Genomic DNA, 27,360 nt, shown 5'->3' with positions numbered 1-27,360 from the left:
AACGTCCAAGAAGCACGCGGCCAGACAATATGGCGGCGGAAGCGATGAACAGCTCTTCCTCTGACATGTCTGCCGGCATTGAAGAAAAGAAGACTCCCTCTGGTGCCGTAGAGTCGGCAATCGGACCAGATGAAGGCGCTCTACAAGAAGTGAGCGGGTCGGGCGACTTCCATCGGTCATTCAGTGCGAGACAAGTTCACGTGAGTTCCTTCTCTCCGATTAATGGAGACTCCTGGCCGCTTACTTGGACCTATCTGCTAAGCTTCCTGCCTCCTTAGATTATCTCTCTCGGTTCCAATATTGGAAGTGGCTTGTTCATAGGTACCGGAAAGGCATTGGCCAACGGCGGACCAGGAAACATGATCCTTGCATATTTGATCGTCGGCACCGGTGTCTGGGCCAATCTACAAACCTTGACGGAAATGACCATAGCATTTCCAACATCAGGAAATTATATCGACTACGCCGGCCGCTGGGTTGATCCTGCTCTTGCTTTCGGTGCTGGCTTTGCAGAGTGGCTTGGTAAATATAGAAGTTCTTTTCTTGTCAGACTTTTTATTGACCACTCTCTACAGGTTGGACTGCGGTATTTGCTGCCGAGGCTATGTTCTTCATCGTTTTGGTCAATCTGTGGGCCGAAGGTTCGGTCCCGGAAGGGGCTTTGTGTGCGTGACTTCAGCTTATCCCTCTCTGTCGACAATCTTGCTGATATCATTGTCGCCAGTGACGGTATTCCTCGTCCCCTGCCTCCTGCTCTTCCTTCTGCCGAACAAGTGGTTTGCATGGGTAGAATATTTTGGCTCCTTGGTCAAAATATTCCTATTTGTCCTAATTGTTGTTCTGTCCTTCGCTTTGATCGGAGGCGCTGGTCCGGATGGCTACGTCCATCACGGCGAGTTCTGGACGGAGCTCCCGGCTTTCAAGAACGGATTTTCGGTAATGAACCCGAGCCTGTCCACGGCATTTCAGTGAGCAAAGCTAACCATGTACGCAGGGCTTTGCGAACGCCGGGCTTCTCGCGATCTGGGCTGTTGGGGACCAGGTTTTTATTGGAGTCATGGGCGGCGAAGCACAATTTCCCCGGATGTCTATGGCCCATGCTGCCAATTTGGTTCCCTTCAGAACCAACTTCATCTACATGCTGCTGATCGTCTTCATCACAATACTTGTCCCGTCGGACGACGATCGATTACTTAGCGGCTCCGGGGTGGCAGCTTCACCATTTGTCATCGCGGTGAAAGATGCTGGCATCAAGGGGATACCTGATCTTCTCAATGCCTGCATGATCATTGGCATTGTTGCTATTGCGGTGGAGTCGATCTATCTTCCCTCCCGCATTCTACGGGAGATGGCGCTTCAAAAACTGGTCCCTGCATTCATTGCCAGCGTCGATGCACGTGGTCGACCTCGTTGGGCTCTATTGATTACTTCGGCGATTGCAACGACACTAACTTACATGAGCTTGAGCAGTAAGTTTGTCTCATGGTTCTAAGCGGCAAGTTGAAGGATGAGGACTAACTCTTTTAAATTGCAGCCGATGGCACGACAGTCCTAAACTGGCTAATCTCGATTACGAGTGCCTCATTCTTCCTTAACTGGATGATTATTGCATTCACCTCATTGCGCTTCCACGCGGCGATTCGAGCCCAGAACGATCCAATCTTTAGTGAAACTTACTCGTGGCGCTCAAAGTTCTGGCCTCTTGCCCCCATTTGGGTCCTCTTGGTGTCGACAGTCTTGCTGGCGTGTTGTCTTGCGGCTGGCATCGATCCACTGGTGAGTTCCCTGTGTCTGGGCCCGTTCGCTTTTTTTTTGCATGGAGTTATTAACCAATCAAAAGGGCGATGCCGGATTCACGGCAAACAACTTTTTCCTGTATATCATTGGCATCCTGATCATTGTTGTTTTCACTCTCGCTTATAAGATCATTTACCGTACAACATGGCAAGATCCTGCAACCGCCGATCTCGTGACAGGCAGACGCACAATTAGTGCTGAAGAGATTGCACTTCTCGATGCGTACTTCAGCATGCCCCTTTGGCGACGGATTGGTACCTATGTCAAGCTATGGTGAATGGAATTTCGAGAAGAAATCTTGAGAAACCCGAGTAACGGATTCCATGCCTACGACAGCCTCAAATAAGGAACAAGAACTTCAGCGAGCGAAGCTCTTTCTCATGCCGCTGCAGTTTCTTATGGCTGCAGAAGTACCAAAAAGCCGATTTCTATCAAGCCGAGCCTCGGCCAGCAACGAAAAATCGGTGGCAAGAGGAGAAACAGCGGTAATCTTGAAACTTACAGAACCATATGCGAGCATCCAGACAGTTTCAATGACGAGGAACGTGGATGTGCTCAAGGCGACCGTGATAATGGCGATTCAACGTCTACGTCTGCATTTATAAGTGATCTGTCATCTGATGTGTAGTTGCTTTATGAAGACCTTGATCCTAAAATTAGCAGGGCCCAACAGTTCGCTCGGAGCGCAAATTATTACACGACTGTGAGCCTGTTCTCATGGCAAATGCAACCTCCGAATGCTGACTGCAGAACGAGATCTATTTCCTTCTCTTGCTGTCATTTACGGAGATAGGCATGGTGCATTTCATTGTCTCCTCCGGGACACCACTGAGCGGCAAGATATAAGAAAGCTATGTTTGGTTTCAATGGACTCTGCTCTCTGCCGAGATGTCTGCAATGGATAAGACATCAGCTGAGAAAACAGTAGCTGTCCTTACCCGCCAGACATATCTCTATTATATGAATTCCTTGCTTGCGAGATCAGACTTGCACTATTTCAGATTACACGATCACAGGCCTTTACTTTGCAGCTATGATCGAGAGCAAAATTGGGACATCTTACATATGCTAGGCGACATCTGGCGGTCGTGAGGGATGACCAAATTCTGGAGCGAGGAGGCATTCAGGCCTATCACAGCATATCAATCTGCCTGTTGTATATTCATTTGGGTTGGACCAGAATCTCATGCATGCTTTGGCAGTCTACCCCCGTACAAGTTTATCAGATTAATGCCGCAATAGAAGTCAGATCCATCTTTTTCACATTGCAGAGACTGTCCGATCACCCCAGCATATGAAGGATGACTCGCCGTCAGCAAATTTTCAACAGTATCCAGCTTCTCGTGCGCGTATATTCAACCCTGTATCGCTGTTGCACCGAACAAGCGTTATCCAAGTGAGAAGCCATTTGACATTGCCATGGGTCATCAACCAGATTTTATTTGAGTTGGGAGAAAACTTATCAACCGGCTTCAGATTATCCGGACGCCTTACTATCAGTACGTCGAGTCATCTGACGAACAATCACCATTTTGCTCTCGGCGGACGACGATATCGCCACGGACTTCGGCCCTCAAGACATTGACCATCGTTGGAATCATCGGTCTGTGTTCTGTGTCATGCTTACCGAAGAAGAATCTCCACGCAATCGATTGGACATCGAGTGGAGAGATGAACGGAGCTCGACACATTCCGAGATGGTGGGAGACCATCGATATGCTGGAATTGGTGCATTTGCTTTCAGAAACATGTCGACTGAGGATACTCAGGCAGCTTTTCGCCTAATGCACAGACTGTAGAACTAACTTAAAACTTCCGTCTAACAGCGATATCGTCTGGTCCAGTTCATTCGTGTATCTCCAACAGTTTGGCAGCTGTCCAATCATGATGACGAATTGACAACCAGCGAAGGGACATATCTGAGTTGTAGTGATTTGGGTGTGGTTGGTTGTTAAGCGAAGGCTCGGGTTAACCGGCTGCTGCTTAGTCTGCGGGTTCCCCCTGCCCTGCAGCCATACCTGCACCCCATCATAAATTGCCCCGCTCCCCCATCCTCTTTGCCTTCATTCGCAACTCTGGATTTACCAAAGGCCTTTCATATTTCCTACAATATTAGCTTCTACAGCGTGATGAGACAATGTCGCAGAACGACTTAGCTCCCCGCCGGATCCAATTCTCTAGTTGCGACGAATGCCGAAGATCGAGAGTCGCTTGTGATGCCGCAAGGGCTCGCCGCAATACAGAAACCAGTCGAGAATCGGTGTCCTGCTCTAGGTGCCTCCATCGCCAACGCCAGTGCACCTTTGAAGTGAGTTCAATCAACGACGGACCGACAACTTCTAATGTATTGCAATGTTTCCAATAGTGGATGAAACATGGCACAGGAACCTCTTCGGCTGCACGTTCAAGCCTGCACGGAAAGTCCAGGACGACACGGACTCGGAGGCAGACACATAGCACAGTGCTCTACGATGACACTCGTTCGTCGATATTCGATGATCCCGGGATTGCCTATAGTAGACAAATATCTGAGGTGAGCGAGTTAGGAAGGTAAATGTGCTCCGACATTTCATCCAGCCCTTGTTCCTGACCCAACCATCCAGCAATGAATGGAACTGGTCCTCAAAGGAGCCTCCGCAGCCTCAGGCCTCACAATCCGCCCTGTCCACCGAAGAACTTATCAGCCCCGTCGACCGGCAGTGGCTTCATACCATTTACGAAAGTGTTTTTGAAACAATCTTCGGCTCCTGGATGGGAAGATATAGCAATCCTTTCGCGTACGTATCGGTTCCTGGGAGGATCATGCTCTTTGTCTAATGGCATCAGGTTCGGCGAACACAGCCTTTCAGATATGTCGGTAAGTATACGTCGGCTCTGTCGCCAGCTTGATAAATGGATGGATGAAGGCTATGATAACCCTGGCGCCATTCTCGATTTTGGAACTCCTTCAGACTCGACCAAGCGTCAGATTGACTTGCAAATCGATCAGTCCCTCGACCATGCCATTGAGGCTTTTGCTGCTCGTTGGCTACCTTTGACTTCGCGGGCGACCTCGTCTGAACTCTCCTCCGCCGTGGTCATCAGGGGGCTTTGGCGATGTGCGCACAAGGATATGCTCAAGGTCATCAACAGGCCATCCTATCGATCCATGCTAACTCTTCTCTTGTTTGCTCTTACTCCCATTCCGGCAGGCATATCGGACGAAGAGGAACTTGACAGGGTCCCTGGACAGGTTTGTGTTCACGCTGCACTACAGCAAATCCAGGAGCTGCGTGCTCATCACAGAAGTCTGCAATTTAACGGGAATCGGGTCACTTTCAACATTCCAACGCGCGCCCCTAGTGCCAGTCCTCATTCACTCGCGATGGCCAACTTTATCAATGCCGAAAGTACCGCCTATTGGGCCGCCCTGACGTTTGATACCTCCGCCTCTTTAACCCTGAGTTGTAGACCGTTACTCTCGTCTGGGCTTTTTGGATTTGAATCAGAATCGTCCTGGCGCATGGTTCGAGCCTGCATGGAGATATTTCGTCAAATGACCAAAGGGTGGAATGATGCCGAGTTCGAAATGACCGATGAAAGGGCCAATATAATCATAGCGGCCGGGGCAGCGTGGAAATTGCTAACGTGGAAGCTCACGGCCAATCTCAAGGAGTCGCTGAGAGATGGTCATGATGAAGCTGAAGTCAGCAGGGCGTTTATCTCTGTTTCGGACTCCATTGACCGGTTTAACGTCACCTATCGAGACTTGCTCTGCGCATGTCAAAGACGTATACATTTCCTCAACCAGGAGACGAAATTCCGCTGGTGTAAGTCATCTCTCATGGCGCGGTTTCTCGAAGATTCTGACTCACCTTCCCACCAGACGAACTCATGTTGCACTACCACTTGTGCATTTTGATGCTCGTGGACATCGTGGCGGCAACAGACCGCCAGGATCTCCTTTCCCAATTTTCAGCAAAAAGAGTTGATGCTGAGAGCTGGGTGATGAATTGTTTGGTGTTTGGGTTGAACAACAAATACACCCTAACCCTGCAACCTGATTTCGCCCCTGCTGATCCGAACGCGGGACATGTCCCTCCATTCGGCATCACTGCGTCACTCATCGCGATCGATCCTTACGCTCACCATGTTGTTGCCGCCGTTAAGCTCATGCAGCAAGCCGTAGACCGAGATTTCGCAGCGGGTAAGATTAGCGCCGATACTTACCGCAACCTTCTTTCAACCCTAATTCAGACTTTGGGACAGCTGCCCCAGGGTTCTAAATCAGTGCGGATTGTGAGGGCTGAACTTGAGAGAGCCGAAATTCCATCACACCCACTCTATAACGAGAGATGAAGTCGTTTGCTAGGTTAACGATGAAATCCTCGCTAGCTGCTCTTTGATGGATGACTGAAAACACTTCCAGACTCTTGTGCCAGAATCGGAAGCGCATCACCAACCACGAGCCCATATTAATATTTACTCAGTTTTCAATCCCGGCTGCTACTATGACCAACAAAAAACCCTGGGTTTGTGAACCCGGATATGGCAAGAGACTGAGCTGCCAGGCCCATTAGGCCAGGTCGAAATTGATTGGACCAATTTGGAACGACTTCCATGGTAAGATTGACAGTCTACTATCTCAAGAACAGGGATGGTCGTGACCTTCATCGGCATTTCCAATGTAACTGCCTCGGAAGAGAATATGCATGGTACACGTCGTAAGACTACACTTGAAGGCCAGAATATTGGGGAAAAGGGCTAGACATCGACTTGTATATCTCAGGTCGGTCAAAGAGGAACCTGGGTCTCGGGCGCGTCCTATGGACGACCTCGATAAGCGGTAATAATGGAATGAGGGGCTCGCATCGACCGTCTCGTACCGGGGACAGAAAGCAGGAGGAAATCCTTCACCGAACAAGGCTATGGTGTAATAGGGGAGTCTCCCACCAGGTGGAGAAGAGTACTACAGGGAGTATGTGGCGGCGTCCATGTTAAGCTTATTCCCCCCTCCTTTTCTTCTTTCCTTTCGCTTTCTTTTCTTTACGCAAAGCGAAGCTACTACTAGATATGGGGCATTAGGCGAAGGGGCCTGCCATTCAGGTAAGGATCCCCGAAGTCCGGGGCCTGGGGCATGGTAAATCATCAACCAACTATGTTCCATCGACGGGGGAGATCAGGAAGGAAATCCTTGGCACGGATCCGTCGGTTCCGATACAGTGGGCCTGGGGTTGAGGGAGCCCTCCCATCTAGATTGTAGGGTTGTACTGATATCTGATGGAGTTTGATATGTCACATGGTCGTTAGACTTATGAATTGAAAGATCTAATTTCGTATGCTTCAAGTTACGCGTGTCGCGGGAGGGGATATGATGAAGCCCGGCATCTGTCGTATAAGATATACAGATATTCAAACCGAAGCACAAGATTGCGTTCACTGGTGAAGTGAAATATTCCGCGTTTTATAACTGGTATCTTCGAGCAGTCGTCTTCTCAACCCAAGTCAACTCCAGCTATTCAACTCTCTTGGCTCTTGATTCTGTACATGGAGCACAACTTCAACTTGCTACAGAGTGTATCTGAAAGTCGGGCTCCTGTCACCCAAGTCAGAAAGCTGCGCGTCCGTGAGACCCTGTTCCTCTCCACCCCTCTCGCGTTTCGCATTGATACGTCCATAGCAGATCCTCAGGATGACGACAGCGGCCATTCCCAAGACCACGAAGCCAATTTCCAAGCCGTGGCCCAGCAAGTATTTGGGAGCGTCCTGGCTGCGATAAAAATTGCTTGCCATTGCCCCTCCCAGGTTTCCCAAGCCGATTTGGAACGCCATTCCCGCGGCTCGTTTGTAGCTCCCTGCAAGATTGTTGCTGATCCAGGTGACGTTGCCAGGGAAAGCGGGATAGATCCCGCAAGTCGCGATGAAGACGCCGGCATACACCACGCCCGGGACACCACCTACTGCAGAGCTAGAAATAGCGATAATGAACCCGACGAGGATGGCGCACATCGGGACGAAAATGTACGGCCATCGTGAGGCACCCCGCTTAGTAGCTGCATCGGACAACCAGCAGACGATGATGGCGAGGATGGCGGCCGAGATGTAGATTGGGATCGTCAGGAGCTGTGCAGTTGTTGTCCGATAGCCTAGTAGCTTGATGATGCTCGGGAGGAAAAGCGAAATGCCGTAAAGAGGGCAGACGATACCCCAGTACATTAAAAGGGACAGGTATAGCTGCCAGTCGGTGAGTGCTTTAAACCTTCGTCAGTTCGGGACTCTAATAGCACCAAATGTGAGGTGAGGTCACTGGACTCCTTGGTCCCACCGCACCTATGTGGCTGTACTTGCCTTTCGTGACATATTTCCATTCAAAGTGGTCACTCTCGGCGATTGCCCTTCCACTCTTTTTGCTGCCCTGGTACTTCAATCGATGGACAACCCATGCCTTCTCTTCCGTGGTCAGGAATTTCGCGGTGTCGGGGAAATCATGGAGCAGAAAGAACGCAGCCACGGCTACCACGACGGTCAAAAGGCCTTCGAGAATGAATATCCATCGCCAGCCTTCGTAGCCACCGACTCCGTCCATCTTGGCGATGGCATAGGCAAGGAGACCCGAGAAAGCTCCAGCCACGCTCGCCGCACTGAAGAAAAGCCCTTGGCGGAATGCAAGCTCGTCAACGCAGTACCACATGGTCAGGTAGTAAGCAACGCCAGGGTAGAGTCCGGATTCAGTCACGCCGAGGAAGATTCGCGCAATCAACAAGCCGTGGTAGTTTTGCACCAGACCCATCAAGGTCATAACTGTGCCCCAAGCAACCATGATACCGGGCAGCCACACAGACGGTCTGAAGCGCTTGAGGAGCAAATTGGATGGAATTTCAAAGACACAGTAAGTGAAAAAGAAGACCGTGGCACACAAGTTGTATTCATCACCTGTGAGCTGGAGATCCTCCTCCATGCCTTGAATCTTCGCATTGCCAATGTTGCCCCGATCGAGGAAGGAGAGCAGATATAGCACTGCCAGCATCGGGATCAGGCGCAAGTCCATCTTGCGGAGTGTCTTGCTGGGGTCCACGTGGGACGTGTCCACGCCGTCGCCTGTCCAGTTGGGGTCATGGTGTTTCGGAAGAACCTGGCATGATATGAAAACTTGTTGTTAGAAATGCGAGAGAATAAGATCGGGCGGCGTCGTTTTGACTCGCTTACGTTGTGATCATAGGGCGACTCGTACTCACTGAGAGTTGGCTTTTCGACGCGGGACTCTGTCGAATGTGTTGTAGTGCCTGGCTTTAGAGTGTGATCAACGATGGGTGAAGCAGTCATTGTGGACAGGAGGAGACTTAACGAAGTCACCACAGTGAAAGACTGAAGAGCACAGCTTTGTCGTGGTCGAGGTAATATATACAGTTGTGATTAGTCTTGAACCTCGTTGATCGTATTATCGTATCCATGGGCCATTTCCCCAGTGTCTCCGGGTCCGAACAACCCTGTTCGTTTTCCCCCATTCACGTTCCTCACTTCGTGGGGAAATTTCCCGTATTATTTGGCATAACCCCTTTATCGACCAAGTGGTGGATCAGCGCAATCGTGGATTTCGGATCCGGAGGGGTTCTTTAGTGATCAACATGGGGTTGCAAATTGGGGCTTGATTGTCCTCTCAATGACGTCCGATACCACGTTGTACAGGGATGAACACGAGGAGTTGAGCTTTAACAAGGTTGCTCGGACACGCGCGGGAACTACTGTACCACTAGCCTTTCACTGCTTAGGGACCTCCCAAACGTCCTAAGCCTCCGTGGAGATGGGGAAATGGTTATAGGACGAAGCATTCCGGGAGCCAACCCGGTAGGCTCCCAGCTCCATCGCGGTATTGCTTTACTGTTACCCCTCGATGAAGGGAACCCAGTTCTCGATGGTCTCCACTCGCTTAAAATGGTTTGGATTTGGCATTATCTATATCTAGGCTTGCCCGACAAAAGACCGCCGTAGTCATAAAACCCCCGTCCTCCCTTTACGCCTAAACGACCGTCGTTGATCAGGTGCTGAAGGTATTGCCGTGTCTCTGAAGGGATATCTGAGCGCTTCGCTGCATAGTGCTCCTCGATATTTAGCACCACATCGAGGCCCACCACGTCCATCTGCTCAAATGGTCCCTTGTCGGTTTTCAGCACGTCCTTGAATATCTCATCTATTTCTGTTGGAGTTGCGACGCCCTCTGCGGCCGTGAGAAGAGCTTCCCTTTTGATTGCCGCCCAGATTCTGTCTTCGTGAGTTGACGTTCGAGACTGAAAAGGCGAGATAGGGTTCGTCGAACATTGGACGGGGCAAATCTGACCTGTTTGTATATGTAACCCATTGAATCTTGCTTCACATGGAATGGGCTGAACCCATGTTCCCGGCACTGCTGGATAAGGAGAGAAATGGAGGCGGGCTCGGTTCTACCATGGCCCATGATTTCTATTGTTGACACAGACATTAGCCAGGAATGGCCAGGAGCCGATGGGTAGGGTCGACCTCACCAGGAGTTTCGGGTGGCCAATCTTCATCGGCCACTGTTGTCAGTCTCGATGTTCAGGGTGGGTGTTGGGATGGAGGCTTGCTTACAACTGTGAGCATTCAGAATTCGCCGTTCATTTGACAGGCTCAAACTGCGTATCATCTCAGATATGGTGTAGCTACTCGAATTGGACGCAATGATGGTATCTTCCGGAGCCACTTCGTCCAGCTGCGTGATTACTCGTCGCTTGAGTTCTACTTTCTCTGGGACGCACTGTGCCCACTCATAACATCAGCCATTTCTTCGTCGCGGAGGCCTGTAAATGGACCTTCACTCTCTCGTACATCGACAATCAGCCATGTCTCCTCGAGCTCGACGCGCAACATGTCCAGCGTATACGTCTTGATCTTTCCCGGTGTAACGCCGGATCGCTGCGGCCCAGATCGAAGTTTTTCGATGAATTTCTCACTTTCCCGAAGCTGGGTTTCCTACGCATCAATGAGATGAACACTCCGGCCCCGGCTTGACCACTGGTTTGCGCCAACGACGTTAGTGGAGATGGGAAGTGTATTAGGCTTCACTGCGGATACCATGTATGCAAGCCTCCTCCCTTGGGAACCGGCGCCTAACAGAGCCACGACCTTTCCCGCTAATGGAATTGCCATTCTCGAAACTGTGTAATGATCCTATATCCACTCAACGGAACAGGAAGAAATGTTTCATCTTGTTGATTGCTGGAAGAAGAAGAGACCAACTGAGGAGCGAAATAAAGGCGCGGGAGTATTTGTCGGTCCAAAAGGTCAGTCAACGACTCAAGGGTACATATAGTTTTTTGTCATTAGACCGCCCCTTCAAATTTGTCCAGGTCATCCATTATCCGGTCATATACATTGACAAGTGATCTGCTTGAAGGTGGAGAGCTGAGTCTCGGATCCGATTCGTGAACGTCGGTGGCTGCTATTCTGATGGCGAAGACAAAGGATACGGATCTGTATTGCGATCGTCTCGATCGTCCTAACCCGACTCTGAGCGAATCTCGACTCCCTGGATCAATAGGCTGGGATTGTGTTCTTTGTTCGCTTCTAAGTCCATTGCAGCATGCTACACGGGTTTGCTTGAAGCTTCCACTACCATGGTTCGGTCGTCAGGAGAGGTAAAAGCTAATGTGTTTGAACGTTTGACGTGCTGCATGATCAATTATTATGTTGCTCTGTAGAAAGGGATAATTGTTGTCCTGTTCGTAGGGGTCGGAGTCAAAGATTGCTTTGCCACTGATGGTCTTGGATGACTTCGTCCTCGTAAAATTGTGCCACGTCTTTGACTGGGAACCAGGTCACACTGCAACCAAAATCGGTGAGTCTGCGTCTCGCAACACATCTTCATCGTAGTCTGCAGAGAGGACAGACCATAAATGATAAAAGGCGCGCAACCATAAACATGTCCACCGCAAAACTTAGGGCCCCTGCTTGCCAAAGCAGTACCTTGGAGGAAATCGTCATTACCTAGCACTGTCTCAACATTCTGGATCATTCACTTCATATGCTGTAGTGGAGATGGGAACGGTGATGTTGCTGAGAATCCCTCTTCGCACTTCGTCGCATTGGTCGAGAATCTCCATGCCTGCCTTGCCCGAATAAATGCCCAGCAGACAATATGCCAGGCACTTACATCTGCGATGTAACCCATGAGACCGAGGCCGCCCTTGAAACAATGCGATCATCGTTGGTACCTGAACCTGTAACGTCCATAAAGGGAGACTCCTTAAACAAGTTTTGGAAATCGAGAAGGGCGCGCACATTGGATTGGGGAGATGGGCGGCATCCCCGGCCAGGAGAATCCTTCCCACTCTTATCTGAGGCACGCATTTTTGGTGTGTCTGGAACCGGTTACACTCTTGATTTGACCCTGGACCGGCTCTGGGTTTCATGGCAGGATCGTACACAGCTTTTATGGGAGTTGTTCCCTGAGTTTCGAAAATGCTCCAATAACGATGACTTTCTTGGAGGGGACTGGACGCCGCCTTTCACAAGATCGCAGCAGATGCAGTTGTGCGTATTCAGAGATCTTGTTCTGTGGACAAGTCGGGGACGTTCACGAACTTAAGACTCTTCCTCGCCGCAGGCTCCAGATTGAAGCTTGAGGAGAGATATATATATGTGAAGTGGATTGTCAATGCCATGTACGGCTTGAGATTATTTCGCGACCGAGGTGGGTCCAGCGGAATATCCAAGGGTGATACTTGTTGGACATCTTCGCTCGGGTCTTCAGACGACTTGCATCAGCTCCGAGGGTTTCTGACGAAATACTCTGAAACCTGATGGCGACATTCCAACGAAGGAACAAAGTCGATGAAGCTTAATGCGTACCGGACAAGCGGGGATGTTCATATAACAACCTGGCGGAGCTGAAGTGAGTAATTGTCAATGGATCTTTTCGTCCACCATTTACTTTTCAAAAATGGTAGAGTTCGGGATGCCCCGATTGAATTGGGTATAATGTTTGACTTACCGAGGATCGACTGGAATGGCTTGACATATGTTTCTCGAAGTGATGGATTGCCCAGAAGACCCAGCTTCGATGGCTTTTTTCTGGTTCGGGCATGCTGTCTGCGAAATCATTTACAACATGTGTTATCATAGCGGGTCCAAGCCTTAGGTAGCATGGTCCAAGGTTGCAAGGGTTGAATTTAAGGACACTCCATATGCCCTACTCGGTCTGTGCATACCTATCTATATACCATCTCCACCACTACAATTGCACGAGTTTTACAGCTTCAATCTACTCTATAATCCTCATGATAACATCTCACTAAAGGGAGTCGACATCGTTCCGCTGCTTGTGGGACCATGTCAGGTTTCGCGCAGCATCAATCTTTGGGCTCGCTATAGAACTGTTGTCTTGGTTGGACCTCTGAATTTATATTGGAGTGCAAATGACTTCGAGCCATTTTCAATTCCGCCTAATCGAAACATGTCCTTTTCGACATGACCAACAGCGGTCTACAATCCGAAAATGCAGATGTAGATCATCAGACGGTGAATAAGATCTTGGAAGGCGTTGTTCGTAAAGATGAACGTGGCATCCATCCGCAGAAGACATTTTTGCATAAGACCTTCGAGCTAGCAGACAATAGAGAAGTGTATGAGTATATGAGGAACAACGTAGCGGTGGGAAAAGTGGCTACGTGCCTGCGGTTAGTTGCGTCCAGGCCTCAGTTCCAGGTTCGGTCATCGCCTGTGACAGGAATAAGACTCCCGTACAAGTGGCCGGTCCCCGCTTTGACCCCCCATAACAAGACCCAGGTCAACGAGGCTGGACAAGGCAGCCAGTGGGAACTTGGCAACGATCTCAACTTCGCTGCCTCCTATCTACACTACTTGCGTCCGATTTGCTTATCAAAAGGCACTGTCTTGTCCACAGTCTACGTCTCGCGAATGCACGGCTTGTTGGGGCTGGGAATACGCCATGGCGGCAACTGTTCAAACCCAACAAGACGTCAATCAGTCTGTGATACCTCTTCGAAACCATGAATACCTCTCCCGGTCCCATCTGCATTAGCACGTCCATGACAATCAATCCGAGCTGTGAGACTCCAATTCGACTTCAGCTTCCAGTGGAAAGAAAAGTCTTTCTCAGCGCGGCCACTGCCACCCCGGGCCTAGCACTGCCACCAACATGGAGAAATTATCTCGAGAATGCAGCTGTTGAACGGTTGAACAAGTAGTCAGTGCCCATTTTTGGGATATAGGGATAGGAATAGGAGAAGAGAAAGGGTCAATCAGACGTGTATATATATACCAGCAGCCGATAGAATCCTGGATCGAGGGGCCTCCATCCAGGGGGGATTCATGAAGACTTGTCGATCAATCTAGTCTGAGGCCAATCAAGATGAGTACGACGAACCACGTCGAGGCGATGAATCCAACAAGTCCCGAACAGCGAAACCACCGCGTCGAACACCATCTTCAATCTCCGTGATACCAACCTCTGCACGATTTCATGAGGATGCCACAAAATATGATCAAGCGCGATGGAATCCTAAAGCAAAGTGGTGATGCAATCATGTATCATCGCCACTCGAAGAGCACCTCAGAGGAAGTGGACGAGTTCTGGGTCGATTACAAGGACCACTGGCCTGCACAGGTCTGGATCAACAGGACCGCCAATGGGAGTGATTTGATTCAGAAGATATATATCTCCAAGTCTTGGGGATCCGATACATGTAAACAAATTGGCTCGTTAACGCTCAGTCCAAGGCACGATACGTTGAAGAAGATGTGTCTTCGTGAGCCGCCCCGGACGGGTCACCAGTGGTAGTGGAGGGGGGTATGATATAGCTTTCAGGTCACTTTTTCAAGGGGAGATAGTCTTGAAGCATTGTCCCTGAGTTTCACTATGGTCGCCTTCGCTCATGAATGGATGTGGGATGAGGGGGAAAGAGGTGCAAATGGCAGTGAATGATAGTGATGAAAGGGTTGGCTAATGTAATGGAGGATAAGTCGTCATTTTCCATATGACGAGGTGATTTCTTCCTGCCTGACAGGAGTTGTTTGCCAGGATTTTCTTCGCCGATTACCCTTTACTCTTGTATATCAATGACGAATAAATGCGGGAAATACAGGCCGTACCCCTCAACTCCCGGCCCTGGAACTTCCCTCAGACCTTCTCCCAGGTCTTCGCCGTGACAAGGATTTCGAGACGAATCTCGGCTAATAACTGCAGGTATGCTGCACACGAGTGGGGCCAGCGAAAAACCTCATTGCTGTCGCTCCGAGACACACCGACTCGGCTTTCAACACAGACTTCACTCCTCCCTGACGACCAACAATGCGGGATGTTAGATGCGGAGAATGTTACAATTTTCTTCACCCGCAAACTCTGTGTTTCTGGACAAGATCAGCGTGCGATGATGGCCACAAGACGGCAATGTGGACTCCTCACTCATATACAAATAGCTTCAATGGCTTTGGGTGGTCATGACGTTTTCAGAAGGCCAGTAGAGAGAAGTTCGGGTAGGTGTTCTCTAGGCTCAGTATGGCGCTCTCATTACCCTTATTGTTCTTCCTTCTCGCACTTGCTGGTGCACAGCAACATTATATCCCAATAACCGGTCCGACTACTAGGCCTCAATGTCCAGCTTCACTCCCTTTTAGCCAGCCCACATATCGATATGGATCATTTTCATATTCCATGAGTGAGACTGTAAGGACAGCCACATCAGTGCCTCCACCTACAAGTACAGCTACGTACGCACCACCCGCAGAATCTCTCACATCCCTGATTCCACCCATATCATACACAACATGGGGACGCTGGGATCCCAACGCGGCAACACGGGCATCCGACACTAATAACTCCTATGGAAACGCAGCCTGGACATCACTGTGGGAATGGGCCAACCCTCCCAACTTCACCGAGACAGGCCTCTACAGCACAACCGTCTCGCCCACCCCAGTTCCAACGGAGGAACTCGTTCTCCCACCTCCTGATCCCTTTGGACCTACAGACTGCTACGTCTTCCCGTCCGACTTCATGTTCGGCGTCGCGAGCTCGTCCTCACAAATCGAAGGCGCAACCGCAGACGAAGGCAAATCTCCATCCCTCATGGACATTCTCGTCCAAGGTCCCCTGCCCAAAGATTACGTTACTAACGAAAATTACTACCTATACCAACAAGATATCGAACGCCTCGCTTCTATGGGCGTGAAATACTATTCGTTCAGCGTCGCATGGACTCGCATCCTCCCCTTTGCATTACCCGGCACACCCGTCAACCAGCAGGGCCTCGACCATTACTCGGACCTCATTGACTTCGTGCTGCAAAAGGGCATGATCCCAACTGTCACACTCCTACACTTCGACGTGCCGGTACAATTCTATGCGGACAACATCACCGCAGCCCGAGAACCACCTTTGATCGGCTACGTGAACGGCGGCTACCAAAACGAGACCTTTATCGACGCCTATGTCAACTATGCGCAGATCGTCATGACGCACTACGCGGACCGGGTTCCCGTCTGGTTTACATTCAATGAACCCCTATTGTACTGCGACAACGGGGCCTCGGTCAACAACGTCCTCAAGGCCCACGCCCAAGTCTACCATTTCTACAAAGACGCGCTGAACGGCACAGGCAAGGTCTCGCTGAAACTCAACGACAACTTCGGCGTCCCTCGCAACCCATCGAACCCATCGGACGTCTATGCGTCCGAGCACTTCAACACCTTCCAGCTCGCGACGTTCTGCAACCCCATCTTTCTGGGCATTGACTACCCAGACTCCTACAAGCAGACAGTCCCTGACTACGTACCCCTGTCGGCCTCGGACCTATCCTATATCAACGGCACCGCTGACTTCCTCGGCGTGGACCCCTATACCTCAACCGTCGTTTCCCCTCCGGTTCCCAACTCCATCGACTCCATCCTGGAGTGCACGACTAATTCGTCAAGTATCTATTTCCCGTACTGTGTCAACCAGTCCACCCTCACGACCACCGGGTGGAACATCGGCTATCGCTCGCAATCCTACGTCTACACCACGCCGACCTACCTGCGCCTGTATCTTTCGTACCTGTACAACACCTTCCACACGCCCATTGTCATCACAGAATTCGGATTTCCCGTCTTCGCGGAATCCGAAATGGTCGATCTTTCCGACGCCCTCTTCGACACGCCCCGCAGTCAATACTATCTGTCGTACTTGAGCGAAACGCTGCGTGCGATCTGGGAAGACGGCGTACATGTCATGGGTGCATTTGCGTGGACTTTTGCGGATAATTGGGAATTTGGCGATTATGATGCGCATTTCGGGTTGCAGACAGTGAATCGTACGACAATGGAGAGAAGATACAAAAAGAGCTTCTTCGATTTGGTGGATTTTGTTAATGCGAGGACAATTTAATGAACTTGGGCGTTAGCAGGAGTAGTAGCAGAGGTAGATCGACCGCTAGCTCGTAGGTAATAATTGTCAAACTGAGACGGACGCCCTTGGTATCCTGTCACTACTATATAAGGTACCTCTCCTAGTTAGATTTGGTAAGACGGGCGTGATGACTAGTATTCATTTCCCAAAGATGATGACGCGACCGACTCATAAGCCATAAACTGGCGATGCTACATGTCCTGGGTTATATTCTATACTGTTGTTCAACGTGGAAAAAGGCTTTCGGAGGTTCATATTTCTTGTCTCCTAGCTATTCCCGTCCCAGTAACTATGTCATACATATATCTCACATATCTAACATCTTACGTCCCCTATATCGTCTCTAACACTTTTATATCCGGCTGATGTCCTCCACCACATCTCATCACGACCCATCATACGTCGAAAATCGGCGATAACCGGGGCTTAAATTTTGCCAATATCTCCATCTCCCGACCACGGTTGTGGTCGGGAGCATATTGCATATGTATTGCTCCCCGGCGTTAACGGCTCGCCTGCAGCTCTTATCTCCATGTGCGCCAATAAGAACCCTTTGGAAAGTGGGAGGGGGAACCCATCACCCCCCTTCGTATTTACCAGGACTACCATTCACAAACGCTGCTCTGGACAAGAGCTGGGGGTTGAAAGTGGGATGATATATGTAGGTTAATATTTTGGCGGAAATGCGAACTTTCCTTTCCTTCCTCAAACAACTTTGCACACTGCAGTGAGAGAGACAAGAGTTTTACCACAAGTGCGCTCCTTTGAGAGGGGATTGATCCCGCCTCCACCTCCCACCCCCTATTTTGCCCAGCCTTACCTAGGTCCTCCCTTCCAAAGCCTTCTTTCTCACGGCCCAGCAGCCCAAGCCAAAGCCAGAGCTGAAGCCATGTCAATGATAACTACCACCGGCGCCGTTTTCAACCCCACCGACCCCGGCTCGCCACTCTCCAAGTCCCCTTCCGAAACCGCCGTCTTGTTAATGGACTATCAGAACCTCGTGGTCACCAAATTGGGTCCCGTAGGAGACAGCGTCCTCAATGTCGCCGCGCAACTTCGTGATTGGGCACTTTACAAGGGCATGCCGGTCTTCCATTGTCTCGTTGACACAGGGGCAAGACCTGCACCCCAATCCAAATTGTCTGCGAGGTGGAAGTGGTATGAGGATAAATTGGCTGCGACACCGGCGCTGGGCCGTGAGAATGAGGCGATTGCTCCGTTAGGCCAAAACGATTGGGAGATGACGTTCTTGAGGGCACCGGGTTTGGTTTCGGCGCTGGAGTCAAATGGGATTTTGGAGGCATTGGAAGAGAAGGGCATCAAGTCTCTTGTTCTCTGCGGCGTTTCTACTTCGGGTTGTGTGTTGAGTACGACTCGTGCTGCGACGGATCGAGGATACATTGTCACGGTTGCCGAAGACGCTTGCTTTGACAGTGTTCCTGGTCTGCATGGGATGTTGGTGACACAGGTCTTGCCGACTACTGCGCATGTCGCGACGGCGAGAGAACTCATGGATGCATGGAAGATTTTGTGACAAGGGGGGTAGGTGGCTGCCCACGTGGCATTTCTGGTAGATCTGTGAAATTGATTTCGAACAGCCTCGATGGGAACGATTGTCGACATGACTGACCGGCCGAGGATCAAGCGATGTATTCCTTGCAATCTCGTGGTCGATGCCGTAGTCAGAGGGAGCTGTTCTAGCTCCACCAGCCCCTTAATCAGGTCGTAGTAAGGACAAATACATCTAACAACATAATAATCAACAACCCCCACCGTCATCATAGCCGTCAGAACAGCAACACCAAACGAAGCAGCAGAACGGAAAACCTCCACAGCACTGACAGCCGTCACAACTACAACAGAACAAGAAAGCGTGATGCGCACACCAATGATGGCAGTCGCAATCGCAGCAGTGGCATCCATCACGGTGACCACCCGAGCATCCTCCGCACTGGCAGAATCTGACAGACAACAAGATGACCAGAACCAAAATACCGAGTCCTAGGACAACTGTGCCTATTTGGATCAAAATCGAACCGTGCGCAACCAAGAAGGCTGGAATCAGAGCTCTCACCTGCCTAGACCGGCTGTCGTGTCTGTTTTCGTTTCTGCCATACGCGATCGAGATCCTCCTTCTTAGCCTTTCCAGTCGTCGTTTTACTAGATCTTGCCGATACCGGCGCTGGCACTGGTATCGTCGCGTGACCACAAGCAGCCCCTGTTCTACCACATTCGTTGAACCAATGCACGATTTCGAAGCTGCGAGGATCAAGCACTGCATGGCCAATATCACTACCGCGTGCAGGCTCACGACGTCTTCGATCTTTCTGAAACTGCCGACTATGCGACGACTCCCATAGATTCGGCCGTTGACTGAGTCGAAATCGCACCCATCGTGCCGCGAACAGCCTTATTGGTGTACCGGCTGGCACCTCTTCGTAGACAGTCTCCATGTCAAAGACATCCAGAAGACTGGCATATTGAATGACTTTTCCCAACGCAAATTTTGCAAAATCGGCCACCAAAAACTTGTCAGCTATCATGGAGGCTTTTACGGCGAAGACCTTCCATGCCTTGTCGTCAGTATCTGATGTCCCAGCCACCGAGAAATCTAAAGCGTCTTTGTTATTACTGTATAGCCAGTCGAGAAAAAGCTCAAATGCAGCCGGGTTTTCGTTGGCCAAATCGAATCTTCCTGTTCGCGATTCCTGAAATCCGGTGGCAGTAAAAATAGTAGTCGTCCCCGGTGCAGTATTCATACTGTCGCCAGGAGTAGTCCGAGGCACTGTGCCATTTCGAAAGTACTCTGAGTACCAACAGATCAGGCCTTCATGGACTTTCCAGCGACGAGATTTTCTGCCTTTTCCAAACTTAATGTCAAGATGTTCGTCAGTAGTCCTGAGGATGTCACTAAGTCATTGTCGGAGGCTATGTAGGGGGATATCGTACTTAATTGGCCGAAGAAATGTATCTGTTGACGGGCTGCTGAGGAGAGTAATCGACTGTTTTTGGCCATGTAGATGTATCACTTTCACGACAAGCTTCAAGATCTACTGCAGCTGCCCCATTTTCCAACCTTTTGGATGGCAGGGTGTACTTCCTGCGAAGATATTCTCGTAAGGCCATGAATCACACAAGTCCGACCCGCAGCAGGAAGTCATGAGAGAACCGACGCCTTGAATAGCCGACATGTCTCGAGCCGTTTTTCCGGACGTACATCGCAGTTCTACACGTGAGGAAATCTAGATATCCGGTTGCTTTCCCTTAATCCAAGCCCAGCAAGACTCTGCGATATGACTCGGGCAACATCGCTTTGCCCTGTTTGCGTGGCGTCGGCGTATTGTGGTCGAAACGTGGAGCTTGCCTGATAACCCAGCTATGAATGCAGCCGCGCTCGATGGCGTTCACCTTCGGGCGCTGGCCACGATTAAATCAGGTGACTTTGGCTCTCGGCAAGGCGCTCTTTGCAGGAGAGGCTCATTATCGAGCATTCTTCTTTTCAATGCGGCGAAGGCGTGGATCGTCGTCAGCTCTGACGTTGGATTGTCAGACATGGCAAGTACATCCGGAGTAAAGGAGATTAGGCTGTAGTCATTTTCAAATTCGTACTAGGCTGTTCCATGCTCGGATTTCCTTCTCTTCTGATTGGGAGTAATGTGTGGGTGAGGCTCAGAGAGAGATATCTCCGTCTCTGCAGACGGGGGGCCTCAACGGGAGAAGAATACATTCTTTCAAATGTTATTTTATTACTTGGATTAGCAGTCATAACTGCTATCATAGGTATGTTAACACACGTGGTATCAAACTTAGCGATCGTAAGGTATGCGTGTATCATGACAGCGCGAAATGCTCAGGGTATTTCCACCTCTTTCTGTTTTGCTCATTCTTCCTTCCAGCCTCGATGAAAATTCCATTTTTTATCTTCCTCGTCTTTTGTTAGCGTGTTTGATTCTTTCATCTCTTCCCAATCCGACGACACCCTTTCTTTATTCGTGGTTGCATAGGTTTTTTTTTTTTTTTTGTCTGAACGAATCTATTCGTGGTGCTCCAAGTCCTTCTCTGCATTCGCATCATCATTGGCTCCATTGGCAACAGGGGGTTGGCTTTCTCCAGCTTCTGCAACGTTATCTTCGGTGCCGGCTTCTCTTCTGATCTTGGTAATCTCCTCGGGGGGTGGAGCTACCCACTTACGACTCTCCCATGGCTTGATACCAAGGATATACATGGTATCCAGCTCCTCGAGGGTTCGGCCTTGACCTTCAATGACGAAGAAGTAGATCAGGAGAAAACCGACCAAGTTACAGCCAGCAAAGACGTAGCCGTAGAGGAAATCGATGTCGCCAGTGATGAACGGAGTAAAGAAGGCGAGCAGGAAGTTCCAGAGCCAGTTGGAGGCGGTAGACAAAGCCATACCTTTGGCGCGGTAGCGGGAAGGATAAAGTTCACCGCATATAGTCCAAATCATGGGGCCCCAAGTGGTGGCGAACCCGAAGATGAAAAATGAGGCCAAGACAATCATCGCGGTGCCACTGGATTCGGTGTTTGGTGGATTATCACGGTCCAGAGAGAAATGGCCGACACTGGCGAAGATCATGAACATCAAGAACATCCAGAACGAGCCGACCATGAGGGATCTGCGACGACCGTAATGTTCGACAATGTAGAGACCGTAGAAGGTGGTGCCAAAGTTGATGCCATTCAGAATCATTTGGGTGACAAACGAGTTGTTGATCCCGGTGGCCTGGAAGATGACAGTGCCGTAGTAGAAGAAGTAGTTGGCGCCGGTCAACTGTTGGAACATTTGTAGTAACATTCCAAGGAGGATGCGGTAGGCCATCTTGGGAGCAGAAAACATATGGATCCATTCTCTGATGAGCCCCTCTTGGACTGCTTCGGCTCGGAGTTTGGCTTCAATCTCTTCCAATTCGACATAGACACTGTAATGGTTTGGAGGAGCACCATAGACCTTGTACATAATTTGTTTGGCCTCCTCTTTCTTTCCTCTGCGGTAGAGAAAACGGGGAGTATCAGGGAAGAACAAGATCCCAGCACCGAGAATGAAGGCCCAGATGAAGCCAATACCCATAGGGATTCGCCATGAAGCGGATTTGTGACGTTGGTGCTCATAAGTCCCATAGTTGATGCAAGCCGCCAAGAAGATACCCAAAGTGATCTGGAGGACACATTAGTACCGATATGGAACATGCAAGTGGATTGGAGCCGGGACATACAAAGAGCTGGTATGTGCTGATCAACGCTCCACGAATGTGACGAGGAGCTGTTTCGGCTATGTGGATATTAGCCGTGGGTTCAAGTTAACTGATAACGAACAGACTTACCCTGGTACATGGGCACCAGCAATGACAGAGCACCGACACCAAGACCAGCGACCCATCGACCCATCATAATTTGATACCAGTGATGTTCGGATGCGATCATGACGATATTGCCGACGCAGAAAACGCAGCACCAAAAGGTGACGCTCAGTCGTCGGCCGATATAATCGGCAATGGGAGCGGCAATCAGAGCACCGATCAAGGTACCAATTGAAAGCTGTACAAATTAGCCGACTTTCGCCAGTAGAGAGGACATGACCCACCATCGCCACAATAAGACCCGATCGGACATTGCTAAAATATGCTGTACCATCACTGTGATGCTGACCAAATCTCTCCAAGAAATCTGGCATGGCCAGGAAACCCGAAATTTGACCAGTATCGTATCCGAAGATCAAACCGCCCATCGAAATGAGAATACCCATCCAGAAAGACGCCCATGTTACTCGTGGTAGTGGTGAAAAATCCAAATTGCCCAATGATTTTCGGGCATCCGTCGCGCCGGTGGAGTGAGGATTGTATCGGTCATAGCTGACATAGTTGGTGAGGCCGAGTGACTCTCGAGTCAGCTTGGGCCTCTTGAACGTGAATTTCGGTGACTTGAGAAACCCCATATTTCCTTTGGTCTGGTTCAATCACCCTGGAAGTCGAAGTGAGACTGAGTCATTCTGACAGGACTGGAGGAGACATTGATCTTATACTTGCTCAAGGAACCTCCACAAAGGAGCAGGGGGAAAGTCATGGGATCGCACGTGGACAAGGTTGTTCCGTCAGGTTACTTCGAGAAGTGGAGGAGCGCGGATGACATTGGGTTGAGTACGGGGGGGAGGATTCATCCTCCCATCCAATTGAGGAGCAAAATGAGTGACTTCTCCAGGAGTTCTGTAAGCAGACGGCCAACTTCTTGATCGCGTGACGTAGTAATAAGGCTCCTGGGCGTAGCTTGAGAGGATGGATCCATCTGAAGACCATCTTTTGATCCACCAGACCAGCAAAATTATTGGCTCAACGTTTGTAGCCGGGGTAGACATTGGTTTGATGCTGCGTTATCCCAGATCAAGCTTGATCAAGCCTTGTTTGTATATGTGAAGTGCAGGGGACAATGGTCAGCCTAAGTGGACCGTGGCGTGAAAGCTGCTCGGCTTAAGTGGTCCCGGTGATCTCACAGCAATGGAGGCAAAGGCGATCGGGCCTACCGGAAGGGCGCGGACACGATGAAACATGTACATTCCGCCTCTTGTCAGCTTTGCTTGTGGATCACTTGACCGATGACGAGCGATCCTATCTAGAGAAAAACTGTAGAATATTCGATGTTCTTGGGCGTGAGAACATGCACATTTTACCCCGTGGGGGAGGCGAATACGAATAGCACGTAAGCCGAGAAAGCAGCGAAGGAAGACCTGGGTTTGGAGAGGTCGAATCAGGGGGGAATTCGAAGTGCACAGAAAAGGTAGTTGTGGCTTGTGTGAGAGAGATTGATTGTCGGTGCCGCAGTATGGTGCCGCTTGGCCCAGAATGCTACCTCAAGGGATCTTTTCTGACCGGCAACTGACGACGAAGCGGCAAACGCTCGGCTTTCGTCGCCATTTCGCCGTTTGATGTGCCGAGTCACCTGATGTCACTTGATATCAAATTTTCTGGTCGGCTGAACCCGGTACTGCAGTTGGAGGTAGCATCGAGACCGCAGATAGATACAGAGGGTACATGGCGCAATGGTATCCTCAATGGACCTGCACCCGCTTCTTCGGTCAAAGATGTGTAAGCACCGACAACACAACCTCATAATCAACCCATGTTTTTCTAATCCACTTCAAATTTTAGGCTCATGGGATTCTCTTGGTGTATTCGAATGGATAACTAGCTCATTTTCGCCCTTGCACCTGGCCATCACGAGGCATGGACAAGTTTTTGAAATATCCGTGTCCACCCGCCACCGTTCATCAGGAGAATTGCTCAATTGACGCATTTTATTTTACAGTTCTGAACGTTGTCCGATAACGAGATCGTATTGCTACCCTTGACCCTACGTCATCTCAGTGAGTCGGGACATGCGAAGGCGAATCCGGAAGCTGGACTTCCCTCGCTTCGACAATATTAGCATGCGCAATGTCTGAGTCGGTCTGGATGAGGAAGTCCTGAAATGCCCAGTTGCACTAAGATATTTTGCTGGTGCACCTTTAGGCAGGATAAAAGCGTGTGGCTACCTTCTTCCAATATGTTCAGAGTCTCGGCTCTCTAGTGTATCTTGACAATGATCTTTCCCTTGGCCCGTGAACTGAGCATTCTTTCGTAAGCCTGATCGTGAAATCAGCATTTCGGATTCGAAGAAGCGATCGAGGAGCACGGACCTTGTAAACATCCTCAAATTCCCAGCATGAATCGATAGGAACTGTCATTTTCCCATCGTCACAGAATTTCTTCAGCCTCTCAAGTCCTTCCGGAGTCACAAGCGAGGATACTTGGACATACTTTCTTGGAGGTCCGCCGAGGAACCGCGGTACCAGGACGTTTTTCAGCATTCGACTTACGGCAAAGAGCATGCTGCAGTACGTATACTCCTTAAAGGCAATGCCGACGGTGACAAATGGTCCGCCTTCCTTCAAAAAGCGGTGGCAATTGTCAACTAGTTCTTGCACGCCATACGCGTCAACAACAGCGTCGAACTTGTTATTCGAGTATTTTTCGGCCAGAAACTGATGGACGGGAGAGTTTGCTCGATGGTCGATGACCTTCCTCAGATCAGCGCCAAGGCCTGAAAAAGAATGATAAAGGCAGGCTCTGGAAATCTTACCATGTCAGCGCCTATGTCTTTCAGCAACGCAGCCTTTTCTCCAGAACACGTCGCGACGATGTAGCCTTCGTCTCCTATAGCATCACGAATCATCTGTGTGACCATCGATCCAATCCCTCCCAGAGCTCCGTTGATGAAAACCTTCTGGCCTCGCCCGAGCTTCGCACTGTCCAACAAAGTCAGGGCTGTGTGGCCGGCCACTGGCAAACCCGCAGCTTCCTGCAGGTCCACCTTCTCAGGAGCCGGCAAGATGTTCGCTGCATCCACAGAAACAAATTCACTTAGGGCACCCTGCCCGTTCAAATGTTCGGGAACAGGGATGCTGCCAAAAACTTCGACGCCCGGTTTGAAGCTATGCGTTGCCGCGGCATCGTCGCCCACTTGTACGATTTCCCCGGCGAAATCCATTTCTGGAATGCAAGGCTTTGTCCGGAGAATAGAAGGGCAGAGCTGCACCATGATCGAGCCCCCTGGGTTCAAGGCTGCATATCGCACACGCACTAGGACCTGCGTGGGGGATTTCAGTGCAGGTCGGGGCACTTCGTTGGAAAGAGACAGGACTTTCGACGGAATTCCTTGGACATTATGCGTCCATGCACGCATGGTCAGTAGCGGAGACCGAGTTGAATCGCTCATTTTAGCGCAAGATACAAGCTCAAGAGAAAAATTTCCGGAGCTCGAGATTCAGGGACGTTCCACTGGTTTTGGGACAGAATCCCGAGGCCAGAGAGATGGATGCTAGAACCACCTGTCGAGTGGGCTAGCTAACATACAGTATGGCAGGAGGCGTGAAAAAAAAAGTTTCTGAGCCTGATAAATGAAGCTGAAAAATAAGAATGATGGCTGCCTGCGAGCCATGTTTTGAATTGGCCCAGTCCGCCTTGCTAATTCGTTAAGGTGGTATTTTTCTCTTGTAGTTCGTCTTGGTAGAGGAGTTGAATTGAGACGGGTAATGTTATTCTGTACACCACATTTTGTTATTCTGTACACCGCTTTTGATTGGTCCGGATTTTTATTTTTCCGGTTATCTGCGCAGTTCGAAGATACGTGATGTCACAACACCTAAGTCTGCCTATATAGAATGCAGAAATGATGGTTAACGATGGTATCCTCTGCACGGTCGATACCTCGTGCTGACTAAGGTAACAAACCAGCGCCCATAGGCTTGGGTGGGAACCGCCCATAAGCGGGGCAGTTGCCCCCCGGCTTATGGGCGGTTTCCCCCCGGTTCATGGGCGGTTTCCCCCTCCGGCTTATGAGCGGTCCTCCCAAGCCTATGGGCGCTGGTTTGTTACCTTAGTCAGCACGAGGTATCGACCGTGCAGGGGATCTCTACACAAATCCGGCTGTGTAGGCCACAATAATTTACAAAGTATACAGAGAAGCTCAAAATGCACGGTACTTATCTACCAAGGAAAAGGGAATCAAATGTGTTTATTGCTTCGCAACCACCTATAACGGGGAGAGTTTAACGCGTCACCCCTCCACAGCTACGCCACTTACTAGTGTTTTCTCGCCATCGCCGGGCCAACGGCAACAAGCTCTGTTAGCGCGGTGTACAGAATAACAGGATGAGAGCGTTAAGTGTACAGAATAAGGCGAGAGAGAGGTGGTGGTGTACAGAATAAGGAGAGTTGAGGCATGGTGTACAGAATAAGCAGGTTTTCCGGTGTACAGAATAACAAAAGTTGGTGTACAGAATAATACCCCCCAATTGAGACTGCACGTGGATACCACGTGATGCTAGCTTCGACACGTGATCATGATTACCTAATACACCTATTATTTCCCCTTTGTTTTTTTTTGGGCTCCCCGGCTCTCTGCAGGCGAATCAAAGGAAAAGGCACCTGAAATGGGGACAAAGGAGACATCAACTCTCCCTCCAGTAGCCAGCAAAGGAACTCACCTGGAGACTGCCGACGATCGATATTCGAACCAAACGGCAAAAGCACCTGCGTGGCATATGTTGCCCATCCTGATCTTCAAACGTGTTGGCTCCTTCAAGCTCAAACTCTGTCCGCTGTTTGCTTCGAAACCAA

The 27,360-nt window shown here is 50.1% G+C and overlaps 9 protein-coding genes across 9 annotated transcripts; 4 read left to right on the top strand and 5 right to left on the bottom strand.

Moving 5' to 3' along the window:
• Positions 1-29: 29 nt before the first annotated feature.
• On the top strand, positions 30-2,074 carry Z518_04468 (uncharacterized protein; the record flags this gene model as incomplete). Its single annotated transcript, XM_013418174.1, has 7 exons — positions 30-200; positions 279-522; positions 576-665; positions 725-936; positions 995-1,469; positions 1,535-1,776; positions 1,841-2,074. 7 exons carry the CDS (start codon positions 30-32, stop codon positions 2,072-2,074), a joined length of 1,668 nt encoding a protein of 555 aa, XP_013273628.1.
• A 2,194-nt stretch (positions 2,075-4,268) lies between these two features.
• On the top strand, positions 4,269-6,135 carry Z518_04467 (uncharacterized protein; the record flags this gene model as incomplete). The annotated part of the gene is made up of 4 exons (XM_013418173.1): positions 4,269-4,330; positions 4,401-4,574; positions 4,624-5,606; positions 5,663-6,135. 4 exons carry the CDS (start codon positions 4,269-4,271, stop codon positions 6,133-6,135), a joined length of 1,692 nt encoding a protein of 563 aa, XP_013273627.1.
• Positions 6,136-7,344: 1,209 nt separating this feature from the next.
• Z518_04466 (uncharacterized protein) lies at positions 7,345-9,099 on the bottom strand (the record flags this gene model as incomplete). The annotated part of the gene is made up of 3 exons (XM_013418172.1): positions 7,345-8,027; positions 8,107-8,908; positions 8,983-9,099. The coding sequence occupies 3 exons, from the start codon at positions 9,097-9,099 to the stop codon at positions 7,345-7,347; spliced, it is 1,602 nt and encodes a 533-aa protein (XP_013273626.1).
• Positions 9,100-9,725: 626 nt separating this feature from the next.
• Positions 9,726-10,938, bottom strand: Z518_04465 (uncharacterized protein; the record flags this gene model as incomplete). Its single annotated transcript, XM_013418171.1, has 6 exons — positions 9,726-10,061; positions 10,112-10,233; positions 10,296-10,316; positions 10,381-10,546; positions 10,618-10,761; positions 10,819-10,938. 6 exons carry the CDS (start codon positions 10,936-10,938, stop codon positions 9,726-9,728), a joined length of 909 nt encoding a protein of 302 aa, XP_013273625.1.
• Positions 10,939-15,307: 4,369 nt separating this feature from the next.
• Positions 15,308-17,173, top strand: Z518_04464 (uncharacterized protein; the record flags this gene model as incomplete). The annotated part of the gene is made up of 1 exon (XM_013418170.1): positions 15,308-17,173. The coding sequence occupies one exon, from the start codon at positions 15,308-15,310 to the stop codon at positions 17,171-17,173; it is 1,866 nt and encodes a 621-aa protein (XP_013273624.1).
• A 910-nt stretch (positions 17,174-18,083) lies between these two features.
• Positions 18,084-18,728, top strand: Z518_04463 (uncharacterized protein; the record flags this gene model as incomplete). Its single annotated transcript, XM_013418169.1, has 1 exon — positions 18,084-18,728. The coding sequence occupies one exon, from the start codon at positions 18,084-18,086 to the stop codon at positions 18,726-18,728; it is 645 nt and encodes a 214-aa protein (XP_013273623.1).
• A 544-nt stretch (positions 18,729-19,272) lies between these two features.
• Positions 19,273-20,210, bottom strand: Z518_04462 (uncharacterized protein; the record flags this gene model as incomplete). Its single annotated transcript, XM_013418168.1, has 2 exons — positions 19,273-20,054; positions 20,144-20,210. The coding sequence occupies 2 exons, from the start codon at positions 20,208-20,210 to the stop codon at positions 19,273-19,275; spliced, it is 849 nt and encodes a 282-aa protein (XP_013273622.1).
• Positions 20,211-21,227: 1,017 nt separating this feature from the next.
• On the bottom strand, positions 21,228-23,144 carry Z518_04461 (uncharacterized protein; the record flags this gene model as incomplete). The annotated part of the gene is made up of 4 exons (XM_013418167.1): positions 21,228-22,367; positions 22,426-22,481; positions 22,534-22,747; positions 22,794-23,144. The coding sequence occupies 4 exons, from the start codon at positions 23,142-23,144 to the stop codon at positions 21,228-21,230; spliced, it is 1,761 nt and encodes a 586-aa protein (XP_013273621.1).
• A 1,621-nt stretch (positions 23,145-24,765) lies between these two features.
• Z518_04460 (uncharacterized protein) lies at positions 24,766-25,957 on the bottom strand (the record flags this gene model as incomplete). The annotated part of the gene is made up of 3 exons (XM_013418166.1): positions 24,766-24,825; positions 24,879-25,259; positions 25,322-25,957. The coding sequence occupies 3 exons, from the start codon at positions 25,955-25,957 to the stop codon at positions 24,766-24,768; spliced, it is 1,077 nt and encodes a 358-aa protein (XP_013273620.1).
• Between the last annotated feature and the right edge of the window lie 1,403 nt (positions 25,958-27,360).

Source organism: Rhinocladiella mackenziei (assembly GCF_000835555.1).
Source record: "Rhinocladiella mackenziei CBS 650.93 unplaced genomic scaffold supercont1.3, whole genome shotgun sequence".
Classification (NCBI taxonomy): domain Eukaryota; kingdom Fungi; phylum Ascomycota; class Eurotiomycetes; order Chaetothyriales; family Herpotrichiellaceae; genus Rhinocladiella; species Rhinocladiella mackenziei.
The sequence above is the reverse complement of the archived record's forward strand: the minus strand, read 5'-3'. Positions and strand labels throughout refer to the sequence as shown.